The sequence below is a fragment of the Musa acuminata genome, chromosome BXJ2-5, assembly GCF_036884655.1.
Source record: "Musa acuminata AAA Group cultivar baxijiao chromosome BXJ2-5, Cavendish_Baxijiao_AAA, whole genome shotgun sequence".
NCBI lineage: Eukaryota > Viridiplantae > Streptophyta > Magnoliopsida > Zingiberales > Musaceae > Musa > Musa acuminata.
The window spans coordinates 14,004,811-14,025,365 of record NC_088342.1 but is presented as its reverse complement, the minus strand read 5'-3'; the positions used below and the strand labels follow the sequence as shown (position 1 = coordinate 14,025,365).

At 39.3% G+C, this 20,555-nt stretch overlaps 1 protein-coding gene across 1 annotated transcript in view; it reads left to right on the top strand.

Moving 5' to 3' along the window:
- The window catches only part of LOC135611535 (probable serine/threonine-protein kinase PBL9), a 52,937-nt gene extending 35,476 nt beyond the window's left edge, over nt 1-17,461 (top strand). The window contains exons 2-7 of the mRNA XM_065107173.1: nt 15,199-15,630; nt 15,811-16,158; nt 16,325-16,463; nt 16,535-16,671; nt 16,767-16,896; nt 17,006-17,461. Coding sequence (XP_064963245.1) covers nt 15,199-15,630; nt 15,811-16,158; nt 16,325-16,463; nt 16,535-16,671; nt 16,767-16,896; nt 17,006-17,331 — 1,512 coding nt within the window. The 3' untranslated portion in view covers nt 17,332-17,461. The remainder of the gene's footprint in view (nt 1-15,198; nt 15,631-15,810; nt 16,159-16,324; nt 16,464-16,534; nt 16,672-16,766; nt 16,897-17,005) is intronic.
- Nucleotides 17,462-20,555: the final 3,094 nt, after the last annotated feature.

Sequence of the window (20,555 nt, the reverse complement as noted above, 5' to 3'; positions counted from 1 at the left end):
TATTTTATTCTATTAGTGCTTTCGTGTGTGGTTTCAAGAGTGTGCTAAATATCAAAAGCCATTTCGCAAGTAGAAACACGATTAAACTCATTTTTGCTTAAAGCATAAAATAGAGCATTCATAGCTCTAGCATGCAAAGAAAAAGTCTTCATCTCCAAATCATTCTAATCTTTCACCGGAAGAAAAGACCTTTGAAATTAATTTTCAATAATATTTTATAAATTTAATTCCAATGAAACCAAGAAAACTCTCATACGAGTTTTCCAATAAGTGTAGTTCGTCCCATTAAACATGGAAGGACGAATGAGAGAGTGACCCACTTGAAAGTCGAAAAGAGTTATTTCTCTTAGGTGTTAAACCAAATGAGAAATAACGAGGTTCTAATACTAACTGTTAGGAATGAGTCAGCACTAAGAGAGAGGGGGGGGGGGGTGTGAATTAGTGCAACAGATAAAAATCGTCGGTTCGAAAAAATTTCGTTCGATGAAAACTGATTTCGGAAATGTGAGTTTAACTTGAAAGCATATGAGAGCATAAGCATAGTGAAAGCAAAGTAAGGATGAATTTGCTATGAAAGTAAATTGCTCAAAATAAATATAAACCAGATTTTTATAGTGGTTCGGTCGTTATGACCTACATCCACTCTTGATTCCTCCTCCGTCGTGGCCACCGGTATCTACTATCCATCTTCCTTCAATGGGCTATGAGAGTATATGTATAGTGAAAGCAAAGTAAGGATGAAGTTGCTATGAAAGTAAATTGCTCAAAATAAATGTAAACCAGATTTTTATAGTGGTTCACTCGTCGTGACCTACATCTTCTCTCGATTCCTCCTTCGTCGAGGCTGTTAGGATCGAGAGCACTAAGAGGGGGGGGGTGAATTAGTGCAGCGGAAATCTTTCAACGATTAAAAATGAAAGCTGCGTTTGTTTGATAAAAACGATCTCAATATAAAAGCCGATTCTAATTTTACTTAAGATTGAGCGTAGATTACGTCTAAACACAATTTACATCTAAACACAATTTACGTCTAAATGCAGTTTGCGTCTAGACGCAGTTTTACGTCTAAACGTAGTTTGCGTCTAAACTCAGTTTACGTCTAAAATGTAGTTTTACATCTAAACGCAGTTTGCGTCTAAACGTAGTTTTACGTCTAAACGTAGTTTTACGTTTAAAAGTAGTTTACGTCTAAAACATAGTTTTATGTCTAAACACAGTTTGCGCAGTTTACGTCTAAACGCAATTTTATGTCTAAACACAGTTTGCGTCTAAACGCAGTTTTACGTCTAAACGTAGTTTTACGTTTAAAAGTAGTTTACGTCTAAAACAGTTTCAAAGGGATCTGAACTTAGAAACTCGTTCGTAAAAGCGCAGAAGACAGTTTTGCAGAATCAAAACGTAAACGTAAGCTGCAATGTAAAGATCGTACGAAAACACTGATTTACGTCTGAATGCAGATTCGGAAAGATCAGCACTTAGAAACTTGTTCGTAAAGGCGCAGAGAGCAGTAGCTATGTAGGAGGTTTGCAGTAATGATAAAGTGCTCGAAATAAAAGCAAACCAGAGATTTAGAGTGGTTCGGTCAATCTTGACCTACTCCACTTTTTGCTTCCTCCACCGACGAGGTCACCGACGTCAACTAGAGGCCTTCCTTCAATAGGCGAAGGCCAACTGCCCTTTTACAGTTTCACTCCTTTTGATGGGCTCAGGAGACAACCCTTACAGAACCTTTCTCTCCTCACTTTACAACTCAAAAACTTGAAGAACAGAAGGAGGAGACTTAAATGCTTTACAACAATTTTGAGCTCTTAGAATCACAGAAAGGATCAAGATTTCGGTGTAGGTCTATATCCTTTCTGTGCTGAATGGGTGGGGTATTTATAGGCCCCAACCCAGTTCAAATTTGGAGCTCAAAACGATCAAATCCCAGAATTCCGGGATCAGGCGGTTGCACCTCCTGACTGGAGCGGTTGCACCGCCTGGCAGAGCTCGAAGACTGAGCTCAGGCGGTTGCACCTCTCTGTCAGGGGCGGTTGCACCGCCTGAGTCTGGCTCGGAGACTGAGCCCAAGGCGGTGCCACCTCTTGACTGAGGCGGTTGCACCTCTCTGCCAGAGCTCGAAGACCGAGCTCAAGCGGTGCCACCTCTCTGTCAGGGAGGTTGCACTGCCCAGTCTAGCTCGAAGACTGAGCTCAGGCGGTGCCACCTCCTGGCTGGGGCGGTTGCACCGCCCAGTCTCGCTGGGAGACTTAACCCAGGCGGTGCCACCTCCTAGCCTAGGCGGTTGCACCTCCTGGTGCAATCAGGGTCCGAATGGTTAGCTCCATTCGGCCCAATTTCAGTCTTTCAGGGGCCCAATTGCCCCAAGATTAAGCTAATGGGATCACCTTCCATTTTTCAACTTAATCAACGTGCTAACTACGATTAAATCTAAGACAATTTCTGCAGCTTTGCTTCGGTGCGTCAATCGCTTCTTCCGGTGAGTTTCCGGCGAACTTCCGTCGATCATCCGATGAACCCTCGGTGATGCTTCTGCGGACTTCCGGCAAACTCCTGGACTTTGCGACGATCCACTTGGCGAGTTCCGACGAGCTTCGCTTGGCAAGCTTCTGGACTTCTCGGATCTGTTCTCGCAGAACCTCCGACGACCGTCCGAACTTCCGTCGAACTCTCGAACTCCCAACGTGATCATGATCTTGACTCCGGCGTAACTCCTGCTGCTTGTCTAACTTTCATCGTAGTTAATCCTGCACACTTATCTCAACACATAGATTAGACAACAAATGACAATTGACTTCATCATCAAAATCCGAGATTCAACAATCTCCCCCTTTTTGATGATGACAATCAATTGATAATGGAGTTATCCTTAACTCCCCCTGTCTATATGCCATAGTTGAGATAAGTCAACCTTGAATTCAAGACCTAAGAATTCAAGTGATGTATTGATAAGTTAGATCAGTTAAACTTATCAATACTCCCATCATGATACCCATCATGATGTATCTCTTCAAGAATGATGTCAAGGCTTGACATACATCATCAAGTTTGTATGATTGTGTTTGTAACTATTCATCATGTAGTTGAACATTATCATATAAAGTTGCGAAGGACTATTACATGATGCACACACTTGAGATTTTCTAGCAAGTTTTGCATTTTCTTCACATGATAAGATATCAACTCAAGGCATAATGCAAACTATAGCACACGTTCATATATCTCTTGGTGATGCAAGGATGGCATAATCATAACATTGTTTATAGCATCACTCAAGTATTTGCAAGTATGACATGATCATGGCAGTGTTTATCAATTCATATGTTTCTCCCCCTTTGTCATCAACAAAAAGCATGGTAATTGTGATACCAGGAAAATAATATTAGCAAGCTTATAGAGGAATTTTACATAGATTGCTTTGAAAACTTCTTCCCCTTTTTGTTATAATTCATTGTACACGTAAAGATATTACAGGATGAAATACATACACAGGAATCACTTTATCAAGTTTATTTCAGAAACTTATTTTTCATGAAAGTGTACGAAAAAATCTGTTTTATAGCATTCGAACAAATAAGATGCATTCGGACAAGATTTTGTTATAGATTTTCACATATAATCATAGAAACATGGCAATCAAGTGATATGATCATTCAATATAGTCCGAAAAATAATTTTAACAAGTTTATCTATTCGGACACATCAACATTCCTAATTCTCTTCTAATGAAATCAAATTGTTCTTCACTTAGAGGTTTTGTAAAAATGTCAGCTAGTTGATGTTTAGTATCAATGAACTCTATGGTTACGTCATGATTAGTGACATGATCTCGTATAAAGTAATGTCTAATATCAATATGTTTTGTTCTTGAGTGTTGTATAGGATTGTTAGTTAAGCATATTGCACTCGTGTTATCACATTTAATGGGAATATCTTTAAGATTAACTTTGTAATATTCTAAAGTGTTTTTCATCCATACAACTTATGTACAACATGCACTTGCTGCAATATATTCAGCTTCGGTTGTTGATAGAGCAACCGAGCTTTGTTTCTTAGATGACCAGGAAACAAGGGCATGTCCTAAAAATTGACATGATCCTGATGTGCTTTTTCTATCTAGTCTACAGCCAGCGAAGTCCGCATCAGCATAAGCTGTTAACTCAAAATTTTCTGATTTTGGGTACCATAATCCTAGATTTGTGGTTTCATTAAGATATCTAAGTATTCTTTTGACTACTTTGAGATGAGATATCTTAGGGTTTGATTGAAATCTAGCACAAAGTCCTACACTGAACATGATGTCTGGTCTGGTGGCAGTGAGGTAAAGTAAACTTCCTATCATACCCCTATAAGTCTTTTGATTGAAGCTTTCTCCACTTTCATCAATTTCTAACTTAGTGGAGGTGCTCATAGGGGTATTAATAGCCTTTGAGTTGTTCATATTAAACTTTTTTAATAAATTCATAGCATATTTAGTTTGACTAATAAAGATGTCGTTGCTTAATTGTTTGATTTGTAAACCTAAGAAGAATGTTAATTCTCCCATTAAGCTCATTTCGAATTCAAGACTCATGGTTCTAGCAAAAGATTCACAAAGAGATTCATTTGTAGAGCCAAAGATAATATCATCAACATAAATCTGAACAATGAGAAAATTATTTTCAAAATTCTTGATAAATAATGTAGTATCAACCTTGCCTTTTGTGAAATTATTTTCGATAAGAAAAGAACTAAGTCTCTCATACCAAGCCCTTGGGGCTTGTTTTAAACCATAGAGAGCTTTAGTTAATCTAAACACATGATTAGGGAGGCTATCATTTTCAAATCCAGGAGGTTGTTCAACATAAACTTCTTCGGAAATAAAGCCATTTAGAAAAGCGCTTTTAGCATCCATTTGAAACAACTTAAAATTATTACTGCTAGCGTAGGCAAGGAGCATCCTTATGGCTTCCAATCGAGCCACAAGAGCGAAGGTTTCTTCGTAATCGATATATTCTTCTTGGTTGAAACCTTTGGCCACTAATCTAGCCTTGTTTCTAACCACGATACCATTTTCATCTTGCTTGTTTCTGAAGACCCATTTAGTACCAATAACTAAATGGTCATTTGGCCTAGGAACAAGCTTCCACACCTCATTTCTCTCAAATTGATTTAATTCATCTTGCATTGCGATAATCCATGAATCATCTTTCATGGCTTCATCAACACATTTGGGTTCAATTTGGGAGAGAAAGGCGGCATTCGCACAAAAAGTTTTAAGAGAAGATCGTGTTTAAACCCCCTTTGACGTGTCTCCTAGGATTAGCTCCTTGGGGTGAGCATCTACATACTTCCAATCCTTGGGTAAGGATATTTCGGAAGTGGATGCATCCAAGTTGTTAGTTAGAGAAGGGGTTTCATTTAAATTCAAGGAATCAAAATTAACATCTTCATCAAGATCATTTTTCATGATTTCGGAAATCTCATTGAAAACAACATGAATGGATTCTTCGATAATTAGAGTTCTTTTATTGAAGATACGAAAGACTTTAGAAACTGTAGAATAACCAAGAAAGATTCCTTCATCGGATTTAGCATCAAATTTTCCTAAGTTGTCTTTTTCATTCAAGATAAAACACTTACACCCAAAGACTTTAAAATATGAAACATTGGGTTTTTTATTGTTCCATAACTCATAGGGAGTTTTGGTCAGTAGAGGTCTTACTAGAATTCTATTTAAAATGTAGCATGCAGTATTTACGGCTTCGGCCCAAAAATATTTGGGTAGGTTGTGTTCATTCAACATGGTTCTTGCCATTTCTTGTAAATTTCCATTTTTTCTTTCTACAACTCCATTTTGTTGAGGATTTCTAGGAGTAGAGAAATTATGGTTGTATCCATTGAGTTCACAAAATTCCTGGAAATCATGGTTTTGAAATTCACCACCATGATCACTTCTAATTGACGAAATCATAGAACCTTTCTCATTCTGAACAAGTTTGCAAAACTTGGTAAAAAATCTAAGGCATTCACTTTTCTATTTTAAGAAGTAAAGTCCATGTGTATCTGCTATAGTCATCCACGATGACGAAGGCGTATTTGCTACCTCTTAGGCTTGATGTGGAGATTGGTCCGAACAAGTCCATATGGATCAATTGTAAGGGCCTAGAGGTGTTTATTTGATTTTTAGATTTGAAGCTACTCTTAATTTGTTTACCTAATTGGCAAGCATCACATACATTATCTTTGATGAACTTGATATGAGGAATTCCTCTTACAAGTTCTTTGGATGATATTTGAGTGATTAGCTTCATGCTAGCATGACCTAATCTTCTATGTCATATCCAAGCATCCTCATTTAAAGCAGAAAAACACATTTCATTACACAAATCATTAATGTCAATAGTGTATACGTTATTTTGTTTTAATGCAATCATAGATATGTTTTTGTGTGGTTTTTCAATGATGCAAGCATTAGATTCAAATCTGATAATATATCCTTTATCACACAATTGACTAATGCTCAAGAGGTTATGTTTTAAACCATCAACTAGCAAAACATCTTCAATAGAGAAGTTGGATTTGTTACCTATGGTTCCTTTGCCAATAATTTTACCCTTGTTGTTGTCTCCGAAGGTGACATATCCTTCGTCTATGCTAGTGAGCTTAGAGAATTGAGATGGATCTCCGGTCATATGCCGTGAGCATCCACTATCAAGGTACCATCTCTTGCTCCTAGCTTGCGATGGTTTAGTTTTCTACAATAAAGGATGATGTTTAGGTACCCATTTGCTTTTGGGTTCCTCATAAATAGATCTACATTTTCTATCATGTTGCATAGAATTTATCATGGTTCCTTTAGGAACCCAAATCAATTTGTTTGGACTAATTTTCCTGAATGGACAATAATGCGTCCTGTGTCCAAACTTGCAACAAAAGTTGCATTTGCTTTGATGTCTAACATGTAAGATGGGGCCTTTTACGAAGGTGGTTGGATTTTGGTGAGGACTCCTCACAAATCCAATCCCACTTCTTTTGGGAACATGACCCTTATTTGTAAGGATCATGTTTAATGACTTGCTACCAACCTCAAATTTCTTCAAGGTGTCCTTAAGTAGCAAGTTCTCTTTTTGAAAAGTTTCTAGATCATGGCATTTTATGCATTAGCTTAAACTATCATGATGTTCAGCATTTAACTTATCAAACTTGTAAATAAGACTATCATACTCCTTTTTTAGCAATTTGTATTTACTACTAATAATCTTACACTCATCAAACAATTCATGGAAAGCATTTAATAATTCATCGACTGATAAATCTGCATCTAATGAATTTGTTACCTCGTCTTCGATGGCCATTAGGGCGTAATGAGCAACTTGCTCGGTGTTGGTCTCCTCTTCTTCGGACGCGCTCGAGTCATCTCATGTTGCTTGAAGCGCCTTCTTCTTTGATGTTCTTCTTTTGACTTGGGGACAATCACTCTTGTAGTGTCCCGGCTTTTTGCATTCGTAGCAGATCACTTGGTCCTTCTTGGGTTCAAGTTTATTTTTTGCATCATTTTTAAACTTGTTTCTTTTAAAGAATTTTTTGAACTTTCTTGTTAAAAGTGCCAAGTCATCATCACAATCCTCATCACTTGAGTTTTCTCTCAAGTGGCATTCAGAAGTTTTGAGTGTCATATCCTTCCTGTTCTTTGGAAGGATGTCTTCTTGCTCTTCATGAGCTTTACAAGTCATTTCGTAGGTCATTAATGACCCGATTAGTTCTTCAAGAGGGAAGTTGCGCAGATCTTTTGCCTCTTGAATAGCAGTGACTTTAGGATCCCAACTCTTAGGAAGGGATCTTAGTATCTTATTTACGAGCTCAAAATCCGAAAAGCTTTTTCTGAGTCCTTTTAGACCGTTGACGACATCCGTGAAACGGGTAAACATGTCGCCAATGGTTTCACTCGGTTTCATTCGGAAAAGTTCAAAAGAATGCAACAGCAGATTGATTTTTGACTCTTTCACTCTACTTGTGCCCTCGTGGGTCACTTCGAGTGTATGCCAAATATCAAATGTGGTTTCACAAGTTGAAACACGATTAAACTCATTTTTATCAAGTACGCAAAATAAGGCATTCATAGCCTTTGCATTAAGAGCGAAAGCCTTCTTCTCCAATTCATTCCAATCGATCATTGGAAGAGAAGACTTTGAAAATCCGTTTTCGACAAGGTTCCACAATTCAAAATCCATAGAAATAAGAAAGATCCTCATTCGGGTTTTCCAGTAGGTGTAGTCCGTCCCACTGAACATGGGTGGACGTGTAATAGAATGCCCCTCTTGGTTTCCGGCATATGCCATCTCTCTTGGGTTTTAATCCGTTAGAGAGTTAACCTCGCTCTGATACCAATTGTTAGGATCGAGAGCACTAAGAGGGGGGGGGGGGGTGAATTAGTGCAGCGGAAATCTTTCAGCGATTAAAAATGAAAGCTGCGTTCGTTTAATAAAAACGATCTCGATGTAAAAGTCGATTCTAATTTTACTTAAGATTGAGCGTAGATTACGTCTAAACACAGTTTACGTCTAAACACAATTTACGTCTAAATGCAGTTTGCGTCTAGACGCAGTTTTACGTCTAAACGCAGTTTTACGTCTAAACGTAGTTTGCGTCTAAACTCAGTTTACGTCTAAAACGCAGTTTTACGTCTAAACGTAGTTTACGTCTAAACGCAGTTTTACATCTAAACATAGTTTGACGTTTAAAAGTAGTTTACGTCTAAAACACAATTTTATGTCTAAACACAGTTTGCGCAGTTTACGTCTAAACACAGTTTTACGTCTAAACGCAGTTTGCGTCTAAACGCAGTTTTACGTCTAAACGTAGTTTTACGTTTAAAAGTAGTTTACGTTTAAAATAGTTTCAAAGGGATCTGAACTTAGAAACTCGTTCGTAAAAGCGCAGAAGATAGTTTTGCAGAATCAAAACGTAAACGTAAGCTGCAATGTAAAGATCGTACGAAAACACCGATTTACGTCTGAATGCAGATTCGGAAAGATCAGCACTTAGAAACTTGTTCGTAAAGGCGCAGAGAGCAGTAGCTATGTAGGAGGTTTGTAGTAATGATAAAGTGCTCGAAATAAAAGCAAACCAGAGATTTAGAGTGGTTCGGTCAGTCTTGACCTACTCCACTTTTGGCTTCCTCCACCGACAAGGTCACCGACGTCAACTAGAGGCCTTCCTTCAATAGGCGAAGGCCAACTGCCCTTTTACAGTTTCACTCCTTTTGATGGGCTCAGGAGACAACCCTTACAGAACCTTTCTCTCCTCACTTTATAACTCAAAAACTTGAAGAACAGACGGAGGAGACTTAAAGGCTTTACAACAATTTTGAGCTCTTAGAATCACAGAAAGGATCAAGATTTCGGTGTAGGTCTATATCCTTTCTGTGCTGAATGGGTGGGGTATTTATAGGCCCCAACCCAGTTCAAATTTGGAGCTCAAAACGATCAAATCCCGGAATTCCGGGATCAGGCGGTTGCACCTCCTGACTGGAGCGGTTGCACCTCTTTGTCAGGGGCGGTTGCACCGCCTGAGTCTGGCTCAGAGACTGAGCCCCAAGCGGTGCCACCTCTTGATTGAGGCAGTTGCACCTCTCTGCCAGAGCTCGAAGACCGAGCTTAGGCGGTGCCACCTCTCTGTCAGGGAGGTTGCACCGCCCAGTCTAGCTCGAAGACTGAGCTCAGGCGGTGCCACCTCCTGGCTGGGGCGGTTGCACCACCCAGTCTCGCTGGGAGACTTAGCCCAGGCGGTGCCACCTCCTGGCCTAGGCAGTTGCACCTCCTGGTGCAATCAGGGTCCGAATGGTTAGCTCCATTCGGCCCAATTTCAGTCTTTCAGGGGCCCAATTGCCCCAAGATTAAGCTAATGGGATCACCTCCCATTTTCCAACTTAATCAACGTGCTAACTACGATTAAATCTAAGACAATTTCTGTAGCTTTGCTTCGGTGCGTCAATCGCTTCTTCCGGCGAGTTTCCGGCGAACTTCCGTCGATCATCCGATGAACCCTCGGTGATGCTTCTGCGGACTTCCGACAAACTCCTGGACTTTGCGACGATCCACTTGGTGAGTTCCGACGAGCTTCGCTTGGCAAGCTTCTGGACTTCTCGGATCTATTCTCGCAGAACCTCCGACGACCGTCCGAACTTCCGTCGAACTCTCGAACTCCCAACGTGATCATGATCTTGACTCCGGCGCAACTCCTACTGCTTGTCTAACTTTCATCGTAGTTAATCCTGCACACTTATCTCAATACATAGATTAGAAAACAAATGACAATTGACTTCATCATCAAAATTTGAGATTCAATAGAGGCCACCGACATCCACTATCCATCTTCCTTTAATGGGCAAAGATTAACTATCCTTTTACACTCTTTCTCCTTTTCACGCGTTTAGGAGACAACCCTTGCAAGTCTCTCTTTTTAGACCTTATTTCTCCCTTTAGAAGAACTTTCTAAATACTAGGAAGAAGGGACTCTAATTCCTAATAGAGTTTCTAATTTTTCTTTCCCCCTTTTTCAACTCAATTTCATGCTCTATTATTGCTACTCTATGTAGGAATAGCTAGGGTATTTATAGGCCTCAAATGACTTCAAAATTAGAGCTAAAAAAGGTCTCATACTGGGTTTATTGGGTATCGTCGTCATGGTGGAATCATTGCCTATGTTAGGCAGTACCATTACCTACAGCACTAATACTGGGTGGTACCATTGCTTAGGAAATGCTGGATGGTTAATGATATCTCATTGTGAGAAAGTGATTTCGTCATCCTAGTAGTGTATATGGTCTTTGACTTGAGACACCAAGGATGTCTTGTATGATTACTCCACTCTTTGATATCAGACTTATAGGTTTGGAAGTTTCACATCTAGCACAGCCAGTCATTGAGAGTGGTAGCCAATCTTATGAGAACTAATGAGTATAGATAGAAGATCATCCACTATCGATATCATGAGAAGAATATCCTATGTGTTCTTGCTTAGATAAATCCTTGGCCAAGGTTATTAGGATTAAGAGATAAAGAGTTCTCTGAGAGAATCTGATTAGAGCGAGACTCGATAAGAAATCGTATAGGCCTGACAACACCATACCCGATATACGGTCTCTAAGATATTAGATGGATAAGAGATTATAGGTATATGATAACTAAGGATGGATAGGTCTAAAGGATTGGATTCTCTTGTATCGTCTAGGGACTACGACGTAGTAGCATAGTATATTTGTAGTCGATGAATCGAGTATATTATTATGGAGATAATAATTCACTAAGTCAAAAGAAGTTTTGACAAGAATGACTCACGACTAACTCGATATTAGGCCTGGAGGATCACACACATATAGTAGATATTACGATGAGTAGAGGTTCGGATATGAGATATCCGTCGGAGCCCCTATTTTAAATAATATCCATTAAGCCTCTAAATTATTAGATCCTATAGATAATATCAAATAAGAGCTAATCTAAGATTATTAGGTAGAGACCTATTAATCTAAGAGACTTTAATAATTAGATGAAGATTCAATACCCAATATGATAGGATCTATTAGGATCAAGTTGACAATGGATATTTATAAATAGGAGAGAACAAAGGCCCATAGGCCACAGCTTTTTTATTGACACCTCCTATTCTCCTTCCACCTCTTTTCCTCAATCAGAAGCCTCAATTTGGGATGTGTGTATAGCAAGAAGGGTCGGCCCCTTTTTGAGTGCATAGTGTGCATAGTGAGAAGATTTGAGGAGTGTCATCGTAGCCCCTATCGTGTTGATCACCACTAGTGAGGAGGGCATTTGAACTTCTTCATTCAATCTCATAAATCTGTAGGAATTCAGGGAGATATGATCTCTCTAGGTAATTCTCTTATATGTAGTTTTTCGATTTCGTAGGTTTTTACGCACCAACGATTACATGATATTAAGAAACACATTTGCTGTGGGAAATCTGTGTTTTTTTGTTTCTATTCTTCTATTGCGCATATGATGTCACCCTAGATTTCCTAACAAGTAGGTATTACGACGAGTAGAGGTTCGGATATGAGATATTCGTTAGAGCCCCTATCTTATTAGATATCCAATAAGCCTTTGAAATATTAGATCTTGTGAATATGATCCAATAAGAGCCAATGAGAGATTATTGGATAGAGAAATATTAATCTAAAAGACTTAGGTAGTTAGATGGAGATTCAATACCCAATAGGGTAAGGTTTATTAAAGTTAAGTTGACAATGAGCTTCTATAAATAAGAGAAACCCAAGGGCCATAAATTATACCCTTTTTTGGTTGCCACATCCTATACTCCTCTCTCCCTTTCCTTCTCAACCAATAGCTCCAGTTAGGTATGTGTTGACAGTAAGATGAGTCAGCCTCTTCTTGATCATATGGTGCTCGTGGAAAGGAGGATTGTGTAACGATTTAAAGAGCATTTTCGTAACGCATCCCATGTAGATCACCATTATAGAGAAGAATATTTGACCTCTTCCATCGCCAAATGCATGCATCATTTGATGAATTGAATAAATGCATTTAGTATTGACTAGGTAGGCTTGATATTTTTCCTACTTGTGTGTTTTTTGTTTTCTATCATTTACATTATGCTTTAGTGTTTCAGGCAAGGCCATTTCTTAAATGATAGGAGAAAGTTCCACCAGTTGATCGATCCACCCCTGAGAAGGCCATTCTGTTTTGGTGTTTCAGGCAATGCCGTTACCCACCACGGGCTTTTCACCAGTTGGTCGTCATTGCCTCAATGTGTCTTCAAGAACAACCTACCTTCGGCCCATCACCGTCAATAAAAGAGACTAATGTCGTGATATGTGATTTTTTTTTTTTCCTAGTAAATGTGGGAAGTCAAGAATGAAAATAGCAATCGCTGTCTAATACTTGTACATTCATCACAGAAGGACATCATCCTCCAGAGCAAGACAAACCAGGCTGTGTATAAAGACAGTCCACGTGAGTGTCTACGGCATATGTCGGCATTAATATTGTCAATTTATTATCTTGACCTGATTGACAGATTAAATATTTGTTCGACATGTTCATCTGTCCACAGCATTTAGCACATGTGAAGATGAAATTTCATTAGGTACGTACGTCTAATTGTAAGAGCAAGTCAAAATGCACGATCGGCGGTAGCAATGCAAGTTTTTTTTGGAAAAAAAAAAAAAGAAAAAGCATGTTCGGCTTACGACTCGGTCAAAGATTTAGTATTTCTTACGCATTCAAAAAGCCTCGTTGGTAAGTTAACTAAAAGCAATCGATTGATGTTACATGCAAATAAATAATGTATTTTTAAAAATTATTAAATGAGATAATCTTACTTTCCAAGTATGGAAATTATATATATATATATATATATATATATATATATATATATATATATATATATATATATATTATTTATTTATTTATTTATTTATTTATCTGTGTGTGTGTTTGTGTGTGTGAAAGTGATTACATATTTATATACTATGTTGGTTGTTAAAGATCGACATGAAAATGTTGTTTTTTGTTGATAAAAAGAGCCAGCATCTACAATGAAAAACATCCAATTATTCTTTGGTGATCAAGATGCTGTGTGATTATTCTGTCAAATTGATTTTGTAATATAAGATTGACACAAGATTTAATTGATGTTTGTTAATTGATTGAAGAATTCAAATTTAATTTGGGTATATGAATGACTAGTAATATTTATAGCGTGGCATGATATTATAAGATAGCTTCACAAGTTGATTGCAGATGATAATAAGTATATTATTGCACCCCAGAATATGCACATCATGTGTGCGATTGTGGATTACGCGCGGTGGTGGAAGTTCATTTCAGATGCAGCACAAGACATACCATCGTCACTCTCGTGGGTACGCATTTCTGATGTTGGCATAAGCAAAGGCATCTGATTTAGCGTAATTTGGCTGAGGATTTCACATCACATGCATTGAGAAACGAAATTGTTTCTGTGCCACTTGTTGTTTTACATTGTTCTTCCTTGGTATACGTACTACTTGGCTGCCCAGGAAGAAATGGAGAGGCCTGAACATGATTTGGACGAAGAAGGGAATGAGATCGCGGTTGATGCTTGCTGCTGCATCATATTCAGGTAATTGCCAAAGAAAAAAGAGAGGTGGACCCCTATTTGTTTAGTTCCTCCTACACCAATCAAACAAAGAGAGCCCCTACTTCTTTACCTTGTATTTTTGGAACGGTGTTACCATCTCCATCTCCATGTCCATGTCCGTGTCCATGATCGAAGGAGGTTTCGACACCCTTCCAAGGCGACGATACAATACAGCGGCCTTGATGCTATCCAATGTCGGAGGTCGCCGGAGGAACCGTCCCACCAAGCTATGGCTCCAAGGCCGTCGCCATTCGGCAAGTTGGACATCGTCGAACGCCAAAAAGTCAGACGAGTCACTCTTGATCCTCTTAAACTTTGAAATCAGAGAACACCAAAGAGTTCACCGGAGAGGACCGTCCCGCCAGCACCTGAGCCCAGGTGACCGGAGCACGTAGAGACGATCTGGCCCCTGTATACTTTTCCTGGAGAACTCATCCATCCACCCACCATGGCAACCGACCTCTCTCGCAATTTAAGTTACTAAGTCTGTACAAACCAGGAGCCCAAATCTTGATACGAGCTCTCTCGAGGGTGAGTCATAGATTAGTTTGGAATTAAAAAGTCCTAAATCAGCCAGGAGTTAGGATTCCTAAACCCAGTAGGAGTATCGACTCCTAAACCAAATCTTGATAGGAATTAAAAGAAGTCGTAAATAAGATAGATAGGAGTTAGTATTCGTAATCCCAGTAGGAGTTGGGATCCTAAACTAAATAGGAGTATGATTCTTAAACGGTTCCGGACTCGGAGATTTAACACTATAAATAAAAAAAAGTATAGTCTCCCCCAAACCCAAACGAGTACAACACCAAATCAAATCGGATTGAGAGAGTGGAGTTGGAGTGGCCCTTCAAAGTTGTTTAGGTATGATCTTACTTTTTATTATTCATTATGGTGTTTCTTTCTCCGCACTTGTGTTTTACTTTCTTTACGATCTCAATTAATTTTTGCCATTTTGAATCTGTTCTGTTCTGTTCTGTACATAATTTAATCGTATATTCTTTATTCTGACACATATGAAATTATTATTATTATTATTATTATTATTATTTTTCAGATTAGATATCGTTTGGGATACCACTGGCATCAATAGTTTTAGCGATCACAGGACAGATTGCCAATGTCGCGCAACTCGCGGGACTTGACGCTGTCCGCCTCATCATCATCATCGTGGAGGCCGCTGCGAAAGCACGAATCCAGAAGAAGAATTGTCGAGAACTGTCGGATTACTTGCAGCTCATTGGCCATCTCTTGGAACCACTCGACATGTCGGATCTCAAGACGTATCCTGAGACGAGAGCGGTATTGGAGCGACTGGAGAATGCTCTGAAGAAGGCCTACATTCTCGTCAACATTTGCCAGAATCATAGCTTTTTGTATCTCATGGCCATGGGGTGGATGCTTGAGCATCGGTTCCAGAAGGTAGAAGCGGAGATAGAACGGTATTTGAGGCTTATTCCGCTCATCAATCTCGTGGACGTCCAGCGAGCCAAGGTATATACGCATCTCTATATTCTACGATGTGTTATTATTTTATAATTTTGTGTAGTAATTTGAACTTTCATTACCCAAAAAATTAATTTTCAAAGTTCATCTTCTTCTGAGTCCCAATCAAATTTAATTAACAATGCCTTTTATTTTGTTTTTGTTTTGTTCCCCTCCTCTCACAAGAAGGCCAACCACAGAATGGGAAGTCTACTTTGCTCTAGAGTCGAAAATGCATTCCTTGGGATCTTCAGACGCACCAATAGGCTTCAGGTAGAAAAACCAGCAAGAAGTGGACTTGGACTTGGAGTCGAAACAGCAGCAGGAACGGGTGGTACCGGAGTCGAGGTCGATGCCAACCCAGACCTTGAGACCTTCCCGCTTAGCCAATTGAAGCGTGCCACAAGGAACTTCTCGCATGGGAACATTGTTGGGGAAGGAGAATTCGCAGTCGTATACAAAGGTCGGATGGATGACAAATTCGTTGCTGTAAAGACATGGAAGCTAAACACCAACCAAGGGTTACAGGAGTGGGTGGTGATTCCCTAGACTTGACTTGACTTGACTTTCCATCCAATATAACGACTATTTGGTCCCCTGTTTTGCTTGCTTGCTTGCTTACTAATTCGATTTAATATTCTACTTCTGATTTGTGTGCTTAATTAATTTCTTTTGTTTCCTGTTTCTTGGGGGTGTTGCGCAGAACGAGATGAACGTTTTGCGGAAGCTGTCGCATCCCAACCTCATCAGGCTGCTGGGCTACTGCAAGGAAGAGAACGCCGCGTTCCATCTCGTCTACGAGTTCATGGCTAACGGGAGCTTACAGGATCATCTTCTTGAGAGTGAGTATTATACTGTATTCTGATATCCGCGCCAAAGAGAAATCATCTTACAGGATCATCTTCTTCAACAGAAGGGAAGCCACCGCTCTCGTGGAAGCTGAGAATTAAAATAGCAATCGGTGCTGCTCGATGTCTTCGTTTTCTACATAAATCGAACAAGCGCATCATCCATCGGGACGTGAAGCCCTCGGTCATCCTGCTTGACTCCGTATGTGATCTTCTCTTTTACGCACGCTTTGTACAACAATCTAATTTCTCTGTTAAAAATGGGGTGTCCTCACCTCAATCTTTGTTCCCTTGCAGGACTTCAACCCAAAGCTATCCGGCTTGGGTTGGTCATTGTCATTGAAGGGCCGGACCGGTAAGCGGGGTCGTGTCTCAACGCATGTCTTGGGCACACCTGGATATTTGGACCCCCAGTGCATCACCACTGGTACGCACAATACATATATACATATCATGCAAGATATCTAGCATATTACGTGTGTTACTCGCCGCTGCCATTTAATACGAGTGAGTGTCTCTTCTCCTTGATCAATCAGGTCATCTGGACGCGAAGACGGACGTGTATGCATTCGGGATAGTGTTGCTGCAGATGCTCACTGGTCGGAAGGTGTTCGATCCTGATCGACCGTGCGCTGAACGCCACTTGGCACAGTTCGCCAAGCCCCATCTCTCATCGGATGCCAAAGAGCTAGCGAGTCTAATGGACCCAAAACTCAATGGGGAGTATCCTTCGGCGGCCGCTTCTCGACTGGCCCGAATCATCGAAGCATGTATCGAGAAGGAGCATAAGCTCCGACCAACCATGAACGATGTTGTGAAAGCCCTCGAGAAGATTGACGCCATAAGGATAGGAGGAGATTAGAAGCTGTTCATAATTCTGTTAATATTCTGTAAATATTGAAATAATATTCAGAGGTCGTCGGACTTGTGGCTGGAATTAGATGAATGGTTCCAAGCGTTCAGTCTTCTTCAGTCGGTCGAACCTCCTCCCACATTATTATACTGCCAAACATATTTCTTCTTTTCTTTTTCCTTATTACCACTGCCAATATCTAGAACAATATAACGGAAAGGTCCAAACAAGCCGAACGTTTCCAACGTCATATCTCATCCACCGAGATCATCACAAGACAAGACGGACGGAGGCTGCATCTGTCATCCTCATCCCAAGCAACTAAAAGGCAGGCCAACTAATCGGTTCATCAACAATTTGTTAACAAAATAATTCATAAATTAAATATGCAGTAGAATATCAAGTTCTCTTCAGCTGTACTTGTTCAAGAATAATCTTTGGATAAACAACACAAAATTAATTGGATGGATGATGTACTCAACAACAGTTGGTGTCTTTTGGTCTGTGCTATATCAAACTTGAAAGAATTCCTATTCTATATATATATAATGTAATTTTTAAATATTTAATGTATTATTTTTATTGCTGTCATTCACCACAAAGCAATTAAAAAGTATTTTTGAGGTAAATTTCTTTTTAAAAACAATTTTATTTGGTTATTGATATTGTGTAACTTATATCATCATCATCATGATAATAATGTAATTGAAACCACCTAATTTGACACGTGGACCATGTTGTTTATTATGAGATTCCAATGACATTTGAAATTTGAACATTCTTCCACATGGTTCATATGTCGCAATAACATAAAATGGTGATGAATGATAATATTTTATGTGATAAAAAAACTCTTAGTCACATCAAAACTCATTCTTATATAAAGGATGCAATACATGAATTATAATGGTTTTATCCAATTCATTTAATACTTCATTTCACTCCACATATGTTACTGTTAGGATCGGAGCGGCCCTATCGGGGTGATTTAATTCAGCGGATTGAAATTGGTAAGTTTGAAATCGATTTTGTAAACGTATAGAGATTTCGATTCGACAAAGGACTTAGTAAAAATAGCTCGAGTAAAGGAAGGAGATGAAAACCAAAAGTTTGCTACTAAGTAAATAAATGTTTCAGAAAGTTAAACACTCAAACATTCAAGAAACACCACAATTTAAAGTGGTTCGGTCAAATGATCTACATCCACTTGCGAAGCCTTCTTTGATGAGGCTCCTAACTTCCACTAGCATATCACTTTGAAGGACAAGGACCAAATACCCCTCTTACAACCTTGTTACAAGTGGTCCACACTCTTATAGATTTTTCAAAGAGAAAGAGAGAGGTGAACACTTAAGCTATTGAAAATAAGACTTTGCTGAAGCTTTTTCTCAATTTCTAACTTCTCAAAAAGCTGTTATCTCTATTGAGAATTGAGGGGTATTTATAGGCCCTAAGGGGATTCAAATTTGAGCTCCAAATTTGAATTACTTTTGGGTTCCCGGTGCTGGCAGTGCCACTGCCTGTCAGTGGCGGTGCCACCACCTGTTAGTGTCTGACACTGACAGTGTACTGGCGGTGCCACCACTAGACCTCTCGGGTTCTGAGCGATGCCACCGCCGGACCTCTTGGGTGCTGGGCAGTGCCATTGCCCAGTCCGACGGTGCCACCGCATGGACTTTTCATATCACTGGTTGGGCTCGAAATTTGGCCCAAACCAGCCCAAACTTGGGCCCAATTGGCCCCTAACTGGGTTATATGATTAACCCTTAATCTTAACCCAAATTATATGCAAACTATGAAATGAAGACATAGCCCTAAGCAAATTTTTAACCGGCAACATCGAGTTTCCTTCCGGCGAGCTTTCCGGTGAACTTCTGGCGGACTTCCGATACACCCTCGGATTTCTTCTGATGGACTCTCAGTAGGCTCCCGGTCTTGTGGCGAGTTCAATGAGTCTTTGGCAAGTATCTGAACCTTCTCAGTGATCTTCGCGAACCTCCGATGATCTTTCCGGTGGACTTTCGAAAACTTCGGCAAGTCATCGATTCTTTCTCGATTGGCTTCGACAGCACTTCCGACGATTCTTTGGACTTTCGGTAGACTCTCGAACACCCATCGAACTTGACTCCGGTAAACTTGCTTTATGTCTTTATGCTATCGTAGTTAATCCTGCATATGTAAAACACACTTCAATCTAGACAATTAATCCAAAGCATCTAATCAAGTTGTCTTGCATGTCATTGGTCCCTCGACGCTTCATTCGATTCTTCGGCGCATCATCCTCTCCTATGGCCTATTGCCCAATTGGCCAGTTGACTCTGCAACTCTGATATCTTTGGTGCAATGTCCGCTCTTCTTGGCCCGATGCCCGAATCTACGGCTCAAAGCCTTCTATCGATACGTCGACCGATCCACCTGCCTGACGTCCAATCTTCTAACACATTCCTCCAACCCAACATGATTTTCCTACTTTAATTATCTCATCTTGATCGAAGCATCCTACGTCACTCAAAACGTAGATTAAAACATAAACACATATTAATTGGTTTCATCATCAAAATCCGAGATTCAATAATTACAATGCAAAACATTCTCTAAACGAGGACTTTATAAGTCTATTTTTGAATGTTTCTCAATCATTCATGGTACAAACTTTGTTCATGCATGCTTTATGTGCAAAAAATACTATTTATAAATTTAAAAATAATATATCACATCAAATACTAGATAAACTAATAATCTCCATATGCTCCACACAACCTTTTATATTGCATTGTCGACAAACATTTTGGTCATGAGATTCTTATTCTTGAACTTTGTAAATATCTTATGATTTTTTTTACTGTAAAATTTGGCTTGGTCTCAATATCCCTATTTTAAATTCTTCTCCTCTAATACATTTTAGAGATGTCATTGACCCTATATCAATTCATTCAATAGTTACTAATCCAAAAATCAAGTCTTTAAATCAAATAAATATTTTTTTTATTTTTTATAAAATAATCTCAATTTTTTATTTATAAGCTTATCACTTTAATCAAGTATTGAAAATTCTCGAATAATGAGTAGCAATATCTGAAGAACATAGTGTTTTGTCATAGAATGGTATATGGGACTTAGTCAAAACGTTGTGAGGTGTAAATGGATTTTTCATATCAAATGAAATTCTAATAAGTTCATCAATAAATATAAAGTAAGACTTGTTGTAAAATGATTTCATCAACGTCCAAACC